Here is a 12,201-nt window from a genome sequence, read left to right as displayed (position 1 = left end):
CTAGTCACTAGGTCACAGATAGAGTTAAGGCTTTCAGTCTCCCATATTTTCCTCTGCTGTTCTGTTAGACTTAATTAAGACTGTATCCTCAGGCATACATAATAAAACCTATAAAAAAAGAAAAGAAAATTGGGCCAGATAACTTTTTTATAGAAAAGAAACCATGGTCTCATATTACAGATTGAAAAAATTGCACCCTCTTAGTACGTTTAATATACATCATTCTAAGTCTGAGATGCATACTCAGCTTAACAAAATAGAAAGATAAATGAAAAAAAAAAGTTATCTCAGGCAATACAAGTTCTTCTCGTATACAAAGCAAATACAGCAAGACAGTGAGCATTTTAGAGAACTTGAAATGTTGAAACTACTATAATTCAATTATCTTTTCCTCAGCAATAGCTTCTATTTCAGAAAGTATCATTTAATAGATAAGTCTGAAAAATACATTGTTTCAAACTTTACATCCTCTATTTTAAGCTCATGAAGTAAAGCACTACAGAACTACTCACAGAGCTACCAAAGCAGCAATGTAGACCTGTCAGAATACTTTTTGTTGTTGAAACTCACTTTATTAAAAAACAAAACAAAACTGTCATGAACAATAAATTACAATCATTTCCCCCCTTTTATAAATTCTTCATAAAATATATTTGACAATTTTAAAAGAAAATTTCAAAAGTTTCTTTCATTTTTGAAGTGCTGATGACTTATTTTTTGACCATTTTGTCATGCTGGTGAATTATTTTGTAGCTGCTACAATAGTTTGATTGATAACATTTTACAATGAAAAACAACAACAACAAAGAGAAAAACAGACCAGCAGAAAGAACTATTCTGTGTGCTATTTATCTGACACTTAACACTTCATCATAATGACAAAGTATCCCTTAGCACCAAAATTCTACAGGAACCCCATATCTTTCTAAGTGACAACTAGTGCAAAATAACATTCTAGGAACTAACTGTACAACCCCATATTTTAACTGGCCACAGCTGCCTATAAGTTTATTTGAAATATTTGGTCTTTTTTCAATTAAGACAAATTTCATAAAACACTATAAACCATGGCAAGAGACTCTATGAGGAATAATTTTTTATTGAGTACCTATTATGGGCAAGGCACTGTGCACAAATTCTTGGTAATCACCTTTTATTTCTTACTCCTGGCTGGAAAAGGCCTGTGGCTAAATGCCATTTTTTAATTGTCATTTTATCAATTAACATTTAGTGCTGTGCACACAGTAGGTACTTAATAAATACCTCTGACTGAAAGAACAAAAAAAAGACGAAGAATTTACTATCATTTTTCTTGGTATCATAGGCTATTTTAGAATACATGGACTTAAGAAAATTCCAGAAGAAACTTCCTGATCACCTCACATCCTTAATCCCAATGAAAGAAAGAATTCCACTTTACAGGTAAAATATTTCGAAATAAATGATAATTAGTAGCTATTTTAAGTGAAGCAGGACCAAAAACTATGTACTTAGGAAACTGTGGCTCGAAGCACATAGATATTTGAAGAGCAAATGAAGCACTGGCATACCATCATCGCCTATGAATCTCTGCTGAAGTGCCACACTATTGAGGAGACATTATAATGATGCTTTTTCTTACTTCCAGTAACTTAATCCCCTTGAACAGATCTGTGTTAAACCTATTTGGTGATCCAGAGGGTCAATTACCATGAAATTCCAGTGTATTTCCACGTCTATTTCCAAAACAACTCTTATATTAGCTTGAAAGTGATGTTAAAAGTATGTGGTTTTTTTTCACTGTCAGAGGCTTTATTTCAATAAAACCTTTCAGTCCAAATTTTAAACTTCCAGATCAAGTAACATAGTCCAGAAATTTTACTTACTCCATTTTTGATAATGTTTTACTTTCTATTGTCCTTTGAACACATTTTAAATGGGGAAAAATTATGACAGTAATACTCCAAAAGTTGTAAAAGTTCAAAAATGCTGAGACTATGCAAACTACCAATAATTTCAATACTCTAATACTATTTTGTTTGACTTTTGACCAAAGATTCTAGTGTTTTATAAAGATTAACCTAGATATCATATAAAGTCTATTTAACCTTAAAGGCTAAAGTTCCATTTTAGAAAAGCATTCTTTCCTTAGATTTTTAACTATTTGCATTTACAAGAAAACAAACTGGAGACACCCATACAGAGTTAAAATCAAACTAATTTCAAGAGGAAAAATGGCCTGTTGGGTTTTGATGTAGACCATACCAAGTGACTGTATAAACTGATAACTTTTCTACTTCAAAATTAGGTGATGCTTCAGTATTTTATCCATTTTGCCAAACTGTATAGGTATCATCTCCCATTTAAAAAAAAGGTGATCAATATTTAACAAAATCATATCAATACCATTACTGCCTCAAAATAGACAAGAGAAAACAGCATCAGTGCCAAAATGAGAGGAACTCCAGTGATTCAACAAGAGACCATATCAGGGCAGGCAATGTGAGGGCAGAGCTCATTTGGTTTCTTCAACTTTATGCTGAGGCTTAGACAAAGTCTTGAAACCAAAAATTAATATATCAAGTATTATAGTTCATATATAGCAAAATTTTCAGAAACAGAAGGATCCTGTGTTCAGATTTATATCAGACTGTAGAAACTCAAGTGCAGACATGTCCCAGTGCAGTGGTTTAATTGGTTAAATGAATGCTCAGTTACCTAAAGAAGGTATGACTGAATTATCAGTGTCCTTGTCAACCTGCTACCATATGATTGCTTGACTAATTTAACTCCTGCAGCACAGGGCACTGGAGAGCTCAAACATACTTCAGCAGCTTTGGATCATTTAATTTCATCTATGTTTAATCGGATAATTTTAGACCCTCCAAAATGATGCCTTACAAAAAGCTGTATAATATTACAAAAATAATAAAAACTTAGTATGATTTCATTAGAGGGAGGGACAGGGTAGGAACATGAGGGAAGTTTTAATTTCATCACGGATTTCACCAGCAAATCTCAAAAACCCAAAACTACATCAAATAATTTAAACAGAAGTGGCATTTTCTTCATATGGAATGCAAAATGCACACATTCACATACTTACATATACATAAATATATACATATATGTTTCCTTTACAAAGCTTCAAAGGTTGCATTACCAGCATGCAAACCTCCTCTTCCATGGAAATTCCTAATACTGACAAGGAATGTCTAAAATACTTAGAGACATGTTTCCAGAAAACTGGACTTTCTTCTCTTCTTGGCTCTTAAGAGAATTTTCCTGCCAAACTTCTACCAATGACCACTTAAAAAATTTTTACACCCACGTTGGTAATACACATTTAAAACATACTAATAAAATGGCCAGCTTGGATTTATGAAAAATGAGGAAAAAAAACACCCCACAATAAAATCTAAACCCTTATAAGGTGTTTAGCTTTTTATGTTCTTTTTCAGCCACATGTTGCATCACTGTTAAAACAGAAGCAGCATATCATCCAAGATATTTGCAAATAATATGTGTCACGTTTCCCAGCTGCTATCTTTAAATGCAATTTGTACTAATCTGAGTTCTAGTTCAAAAGCATCTGGACGATCCTGAGGGTTTGCAGCCAGCATTTCCTTAATCAATTGTTTCATTCGCCCATTCATAGACTTTTTTTTCACAGGAATGAGAAGTTCCATTTTAGGATTTTCCAGAAGTGCCTCCCCAACAGGTACAATCTCAGTTCCCTGTTTTACATAACTCCCCAAGAGTTCCTTCTTTGTCTCTGTGTCTATGAATGTGATCCTTTCCAGCATTGCCCAGATTATAATCCCCAGAGCAAAGATGTCAGCTTTTGCTGTGTAATGTCCTTCCCACACTTCAGGAGCCATGTAGAAATCTGTCCCACATGCTGTGGAAAGGAAACACTTGTTTACACTGACAGGTTCTTCTGGGTTTTGCCCAGAGGCTGAACAAACTTTACTTAGACCAAAATCAGCCACTTTCAGTGTGGGTTCCAAGTCACTGGTATCCAACCTGCTTTGAGAAATCAGGATGTTATCAGGCTTAAGATCTCGGTGGATGATCTGGTTTTTATGCAAGAAAGCCAGGGCACTGCTCAGCTGAAGCATGAAGCTGGTGTTAGTTTTACGATTGGGTTTTCTGGACAACAGATATTCATTCATATCTCCTCCGTCACAAAAATCCATCACAAACCACAAATAATAGGCGCTTCTGGGATCAAAGGCAATTTCTCCTTTTAAAGAAGTCTCTACAAGCTACAAACAGGAAAAAAAAAATAGATTACAATCATCTGCACAGGTTATACAATTCAGTTATAGAAAAAGAATAACTGATTCAAAGTTTAAGTCAGTTTCCAGTTTTAAGTGGAAACTCCATGAATATTTTATTTGGTCAGTGATTTCATATATGCATTTTATTTTAAACCTCACTACCTCAAACTGTCTCTCTGTCCCTAATGAATACATGCCAACTCTCCAAGCCAAGAGGTAAAAATTTATTTAAAAATACATTTATTTTCAAAAGTGTCCAATTGGCCATACATTTTCTGCATGTGTCAATGGAGCTGAATTCTACCCACCCAGCTCATAGCTTCATGAAAAGACCAAAGTTTCAGCAGACAGACCTAGAGACTGCCAGTTGGGGTATAAACCTCAATTAGGAAATTCTATTCAATGAAACTGCCTGAAATATACTTCTTGCTCATTGCACATAATCAACAAAACCTATGAAATCAAGAGAAAAATGATCAAGGAGCAACTAACTGTTGTAGAAATAAAGTGTTCCTATAGTCACTGATAAACACTGACATCATAACTTCATGAACTTATACAGGCAGAATGTAAATATGTTGGCTATCTCTATCACTGCATGGCTTTTTAAAACCAACTTATAAAAATCAAATTTGCCTTTTGATAGAAAAATTCAAGTCTGAGTTTGTATATTTCTTCTTTGATACAAGCTGAAAACAGACTAAATCACTGTTTTGTTATTATCTAATTATAACGGGGGCCGGCCCGTGGCTCACTCGGGAGAGTGTGGTGCTGATAACACCAAGGCCCCGGGTTCGGATCCCATATAGGGATGGCCGGTTCGCTCACTGGCTGAGCGTGGTGCTGATGACACCAAGTCAAGGGTTAAGATCCCCTTACCGGTCATCTTTAAAAATAAATAAATAAATAAAAATAAAATAATTATAACTCTTCTAGTTCCTGAAATTTAAGAATATTGCTTCACTGGACACAAACTGCCACTCTAAAATACAGGTGTATAGTGCTTTAAAAGCATTTGTTGTATATGGTATCCTTTTCAGACCCATGGGTTGAATAGAAAAAGCTAAAGAGTGAATAAACTGCTAATTTTACATTTAAATCTACTTCCTCTGGTAATTTTGGTGGGCAGAAGCAAAGAACATCCCTTTATGCCATCTCTCCCCACTGCCAACAGCAGTAATTGCAATGGTCTGCAGATGTCTCTTTTGCATGTATTTTCCTTGTTGAATGTGTTTGCCAGTGAGATAGAGAAAAATAAAAGAATAGAAAGGTACAGATTACACAATTATTTACCAGGTGCACTGTTACTGAACAGGCTTCTCTTCTGTCTTTACTGTCAGAAGCAAACTTCCTAAATAGCTTTGAAAAATGTAGGGTCCCAGCATTTGAAGAATGGCTTAGAGTAAGGCCAGACAGTAAATATTTTAGGCTTGACAAGCCACATAAGGTATCTGTCCCACATTCTTTTTCTTCTTTTCCTTTTATTATTATTTTTTTTAACAAGTTTTAAAAAGTGTAAAAACTATTTTTAGCATCCACACCATATGAAACCAGGTCTTAGGCCTCTGGTTAAGAGCTCGGAAATACAGTAGTATCCAAATCTGCTTATTTTCACCTGTAGAGGATGTTAGCTATTGCTTCTCTTGCCTACAGTCCTTCAATGGTTTCCCTTATTAAATGGTTCTTTTAGGATGAAGTCCAGGCTCTTTAACATGGGCTATGGGACCTTGTGTGCTCTGACTCCTGCTAACCTTTCTAGTCTCATCTAAAACAACTCTCCCTCTACACCCCAGTTTTACTATCTTTTTTCTATTCTTAAAACACTTCATGTTTTCACTTCGAGACCTTTATTATGTACAGTTCTTTCTGCCTGGGAAGTTTTTCTCACTCACTTATCTAGCTTCTTCACCCTACAAGTTTTAGTTTAAACACTTCATAATTCTTGAAACTCAGGATTATGTTGGGTTCCCTGTTACATGCTCCTGTACCATCCTGTACTTCTCATTTATGACATTTATCGCAAGTATACAGATTGGCCACTAAATTCCTATGCCTGAGACTGTGTATTCTGTTATTTGTTTTACATTTTCTTCTAGGTGAGGTTTTTAGCTATCAGAAACTGATTTAATGATTCCAACTGAGGACAAGAAAGAAGATATCTGGAAAAACATGGAGAAAAATTAAAATTTGTATAGAGAATGGAGACAACCACACATAGGGATGCTGTGGTCACGCTATAGATTTGTTTTTCTTTACTAGAGGTAGATATTGGTTATCTTTACTAGATGTAAATTTAGAAGAGGCACTTCCTAATTGTGTTGACGAATGTCTGGTCAACTAAATAAGTCCACAGAAAAGACAATTTTAAGAGAATTACCTATTACTGAGTACTTCTATGTACAAAGTTTGTTTCTGCATCATCTCTAATTTTGACAACTCTTGCAGAAAGTAGAAATTATTACTATTATTTTACACATAAAGAAACAGATGCTGGGAAAAGTTGGATTATTTATCCAATGTCATTCAGCTAGCAAAAAGTGCCACAAATCAAACACAGGTTTATTAGGCTTTAAAACATGAAAGAGATTTACTAAACAAAAAGGTGCTTTAGATAGAAAAATCACAAAATCAAGTCTGGTAGTACTTTATATCTTAAAACCTTGAAAGACCAGCTTATGCCTAGTTACCATAATGGTTGCTGGATCTGAACTCACCATTAAGTCATATGTTCAAATGTCTTTTTGTAGTCTAAAACAGATTATGCATCTTTGTGTCTAAAACTTAATGCAAAGTTCAGCAAGGCTCTATCCACTTTTAAGAGAGAATATGGTAAAAATATTTCCAATATTTTCTATCAATGCAACTTACATAATAAGCACTTTTTAAAAAGTAAACAATAAAATGAATACAGCCTAAAGAGTTATGTTTTATATTCACTGTCTTAAGTGCATATGTTCAACATCACTAACCATCAGGGAAATGCAAATCAAAACCACACTGAGATAATCATCTCACCCCAGCTAGACTGGCTATTATCAAAAAGACTGAGAATAACAAATGCTGGCGAGGATGTGGAGAAAAGGAACTCTTCTACACTGTTGGTGGGACTGTAAATTAGTACAGCCATTATGGAAAACAGTATGGAGGTTTCTCAGACAACTACAGATAGAACTGCCATATAATCCAACAATCCCACTTGAGTATATACCGAAAGGAATGGAAATCATCATGTTGAAGGGATACCTGTACTCCCATGTTTATCGCACCTCTATTTACATTAGCCAAGACATGGAACCCATCTAAATGTCCATCAGTGGACGACTATACCGAAAGGAATGGAAATCATCATGTTGAAGGGATACCTGTACTCCCATGTTTATCGCAGCTCTATTTACATTAGCCAAGACATGGAACCCATCTAAATGTCCATCAGTGGACGACTGGATAAGGAAAATGTGGTATATATACATGTGGAATTTATTCAGCCATCAAAAAGAATGAAATTCTGCCGTTCACAGCAACATGGATGAGCTTGGAGAAAATCATGTTAAGTGAAATAAGCCAGGCATAGAAAAAAATACTGCACGTCCTCACTCAGGAAGGAAGGAAGGAAGGAAGGAAGGGAAGGAGGGAGAGGGAGGGAGGGAGGGAGAGGGAGGGAGGGAAGGAGGGCCACAACAAAACATTGAACTTTCAGGAGAAAACAGACCTATAGTTAGTAGAGGTGTGATAGGGGGAGGAGGAGGGAGGTTAGGAAGTAATTGGGTAAGGGACACAAAGAATAATTACAATGTGTAATGATGAACCTGCTAATAATGTTGATTTGATCATCATATACTGTACACAAATACTGATTGTCAACTCTATATCCCATAAATATGTATAATCAATTAAGTGCTCAGGGCATAGAGTGCTAAACTGCAATATAAATTAAATTCTCAGGGCAGAGAGTGCTAAACTCCAATATAAGTTCTCAAGATTGACATTTGTTCACCATACAATGAAATCTGCAAGTTTCTAATTAAACAGATTACCATGTTTGTTTTCTTTGTTGTTCCTAGTCCAAAAGCTTTTGTTGTGTTAAAAAGACTTTAAAATGGTAAAAAAAAGTCTGATAGTAAATTCTGAATTTAGACACACTCAAGGAAAGTTTCATTTTCTAAGAATGACTGGCCTTAAGATATTTTGCTCTGGCCTTTAACAAGCTATGTCTTAAGCATCTTTTCTAGTCAGTGAGTATAGAGCTACTAGAGATTTTGATTTTTGACAGATGCCAACTTTAAAAAAAACTTTTCCATTTTCCTATGTTAATGCTTTCTCCAGGTCTACAAAAAGAGTCATTTGGGAGTTAAGAGAGTACAAGCTTTAGCTGTCAGAAACTTAGGTCCAGCTCCCAATTCCACCATTTGCGAGCTAGGTGACTTTGGATAAATTCATTATCTATTGCAGGCCTCAGTTTCTTCCTTTGTAATGAAGATAATAATAGCACTTTCCTCATAGGATTGCTCTGAGCAACTGCCTTTAAAGCACTTAACACAGAGCATGGAACCAGGTAGGAACCTGAATGTTATCTATTAGCACTTTTAATAACAGTTAGGTGATAAACCACATATTTCATGAAGATTAACTAGAATTGTATGGTTAAGAAACCATATAATCCTCTAAAACAGCAGAGACTTATGTTCAAACCAGTGATTTATAAAAGAGATGCCTAATTACCTAAGGGTGCTGCTACTGGTTGTGGAGTATTCCCTTTTCTTCTGTCTTCAGTTCCAAAAAAAATTGATTTCAAAGAAGTGAACTTATTAGAGACTCTGGTCTCAAGTACTTCTCTAGCTCCTATCTTGCCCCATTCCTATGTAGACTGGCAAGTACCATGGCATAACAGGTGGCTTATGTTATTTTTAGGTATGTGCATCACAGGTTTAAATAAAACCTTGTTTTAAAGCAAACATCTACCGAATTCTTGGCAGACTACTATCTGCTCCTAACTATAAAACACCTGCATTTAAAGGGAGAAGTTCATCTGACCCTTTCCTCTTCTTGCTGTCCAATGCTATGTTCAAATCATTTCTATTTCCCATTCAATGACACATACCTGTAAATAAAGGGAAGAATTAGAGCCGTGGGACATCTTTTGCACCATCCCATCTTTTTGTAGGATGCATTCCTCCAAGTGAATCACATTTGGATGTTGGCTCTTGATACTGCTTAGTGCCCAGAACTCACGAAGTGCTAGTTCAACATTTTCAGGTGCGTGGCATCGAATTTTCTTCACTGCCACCCGTGCAGAAGTCTTTCTGATGACTGCTTCATACACAACACCATAACTACCTCGGCCTACCTCCCGTATTAGATCGTACTTTGGCTGGCTACTCACCATCTTCAAGGTCGAGGTTTCTGGAAAAATAAAGTGCTCTGTTGAAATTAGGTATACCTGCTGGCTTATGTTTCTTCTTATATATGATCTAGTTATCATCTGTCTTAATGTCTGCAGTGCTTGAAGGATAGTTGGGCAAATCTAATTTTAATAATAAAACTAAAAATGATAAAGCTAATACTTACATAGTACTTACCATGTATCAGGAATTGTTTCAAGCACATTATAACATTAATTTTATCCTCACAATAATCTTATGAGGTAGGTACTATTGTGGTCATTTTATAGGAAACTAAAGCATAGAGAGGTTAAGTAAAATGCCCAAGGTTAAATATCTAGTAACCGATGGACCTAGAATTTCAAAACAGGCCATCTGGTCCAGGCATCCACGATTTTAACCACTACACTATATTGCTTCTTATATGAACTACTTGAAAACGTCGTTGTTAAAAATAAACCAAAAAATTGAGCCTTCTTATTTATTGATCATGAAAAAACAAACAAGGAAGCAAAACCCTAGCTTCTCCTTAAGGCTGACACACCCAAAGCTCATAAAAACAGCAAAAACAAAAAAACTCTCACAGAATTACAAACACCTGGCTTATGCTTAAGGACTGAAAGTGAACCAGATCACTTATAGAACTGAAAACGTTTAGCTGTTGTTTTTATTACTTAAAAGTAAACCGCTTTATATGTTCATATTTTAATTTTGTTTTTATTTCCTTATTTCTTGTAAAATAATGAAAATAAAGTTTGTGGAAAAGAAACGTTCTTTTAAAAATAAAGTAAGCTACTTAAAATATAGCTACCTTTTTGTTGTTTACTTAGAATCAAACAGAAAGCCATGCTGTTTTTTTTTTTTCTTTGTCCTTTTTGAGACCGGCCGCACCGTGCTCAGCCAGTGAGCCCTGTGAGCGCACCGGTCATCCCTATATAGGATCCCAGCGCCGCACTCTCCCGAGTGCGCCACAGACTCGGCCCACATGCTGTTGTTTTAACAATAGCTATTTTTCTCCCCCCAGCGGGAGCGCTGCTGCGCTCCCAGCGCCGCACTCTCCCGAGTGCGCCACAGGCTCGGCCCACATGCTGTTGTTTTAACAATAGCTATTTTTCTCCCCCCAAAAGATGACCAGTAAGGGGATCTTAACCCCTGACTTGGTGTTGTCAGCACCACACTCTCCCAAGTGAGCTAACTGGCCATCCCCATAGGGATCCGAACCCGTGGCCCTGGTGCCACCAGCACCACACTCTCCCAAGTGGGCCACGGGCCGGCCCTAACAATAGCTATTTAGTTCTGGATTATTTTTGCCAACAAAAACCATCCTACGTACATATCAAGGGGCTCTCTGACGGAGTTCTTTGGTATTCGACTTGACAAATCATTTAAAGGCAGGAGCAAAGGCCCTCCACAGAAATCCTCATGTGTTTGAATAGAGGAAGTCTAAAGTGTACCTCCTCCCTCACCAAAGAATTTCAAGATTCCAACGAGCTTCAGAAGCAAATTCTCATTTGTAGATTGTCCCCATGGGCAAGAAAAGTAACCTGAGATTGTACAATATTTATATTATACAGTCGGGGAAACAAAAATCTACTGACCCTAGGACCTGAGAAATTGGGAACAGCTACTTTAAGTCCATAGGACAGATTTCATAAAGAAAATGACGGCTTCTGAGATTGCTTTTCGTCCCACTTCCTCTAATTGGACACTCACCCTTCAAATTCCTACTGTATTTCCTAGTGTCTGATTTCCTGCCACAGAATCCTCTGCCCCAGCTACACAGCAGACATCCTTTCCTGCTCTACGTGGACCGCCAACTACTACCCATCTCAAAGAGGCTCGTGCCTTTGAAGTGGTCCCATAACCCCTCCAGTTTGGTGTAATCTCCATAGGAAAGAGCACCTTTCTGAATAAGGAGGGAGGGTGTTTATGAAATCCTTGGGACCCTGGATCAAGAGACAACACAGTGATGCATCCTGCGCGACCTAAGTGACTTACGATGGCATTTCCCGGGGGCTCCCGCCTGCCGTGCTAACCCAGCGCTCGGACGCGGGCCGGCCAGGCCGTACACCTGCTGGTGCCCGGGAGGGCCAGTCCGGGCCAGAGGTGTTGCCCGACGCGGCGGCTCAGGCCGCGCTCATTGGCCAAGTATCAGGTCCTCCCTCTCCTCGGCCGCGACCAGATGAAACCCTGAGGGGATCCTCCCGAGGCCCTTCACCACGAGGAGCCAGTCCTGCAGCTGCCCTAACTCCTCAGGGCTGGGGACTGAGAGCCGGGGCCTAAGGAGGTGGCCCTGGCATGAGAGGAGGCCGCAGGTGGGGCCGGTGGCCTGAGCGGCGCGGGGCCGCAGGCCTGAGGAGCGCGGGGCCTTCCCCAGGATGACTCCGCTGACAGGTCTGTGACAGGCCTCCTGGGGAGGGAGGCACATGCAGGGCTGTCGGCTCTGTAGCAGGGCCTCTCTGCCGCGGCGAAGAGCCAGATTTACCTCAGGATAGCCGCTGCCGCTTCTCCCTCTCACGGGCGCTGCAGGCCGCCATTATCGGGCAGCTCGCGCCTCCGCC

The 12,201-nt window shown here is 38.1% G+C and overlaps 1 protein-coding gene across 1 annotated transcript; it reads right to left on the bottom strand.

Annotated features, from left to right (window-relative positions):
* Positions 1-406: 406 nt before the first annotated feature.
* On the bottom strand, positions 407-12,201 carry PDIK1L (PDLIM1 interacting kinase 1 like). Its single transcript, XM_008565957.1, has 3 exons — positions 12,126-12,201; positions 9,361-9,662; positions 407-4,247 (listed from the first exon to the last, which is right to left on the bottom strand). The coding sequence occupies exons 2-3, from the start codon at positions 9,643-9,645 to the stop codon at positions 3,507-3,509; spliced, it is 1,026 nt and encodes a 341-aa protein (XP_008564179.1). The 5' UTR covers positions 9,646-9,662; positions 12,126-12,201; the 3' UTR covers positions 407-3,506.

This window comes from Galeopterus variegatus, unplaced genomic scaffold (genome assembly GCF_000696425.1).
Source record: "Galeopterus variegatus unplaced genomic scaffold, G_variegatus-3.0.2 Scaffold216, whole genome shotgun sequence".
NCBI classification, from domain to species: domain Eukaryota; kingdom Metazoa; phylum Chordata; class Mammalia; order Dermoptera; family Cynocephalidae; genus Galeopterus; species Galeopterus variegatus.
The sequence above is the reverse complement of the archived record's forward strand: the minus strand, read 5'-3'. Positions and strand labels throughout refer to the sequence as shown.

Excerpts from the sequence above, each read along its gene's own strand:
- PDIK1L (XM_008565957.1), bottom strand. The coding sequence starts at position 9,645 with ATGGTGAGTAGCCAGCCAAAGTACGATCTAATACGGGAGGTAGGCCGA. Across the intron at positions 4,248-9,360 it reads ATTCTTCCCTTTATTTACAG|CTTGTAGAGACTTCTTTAAA; the intron begins GTATGTGTCATT and ends TCCTGTTTGTAG.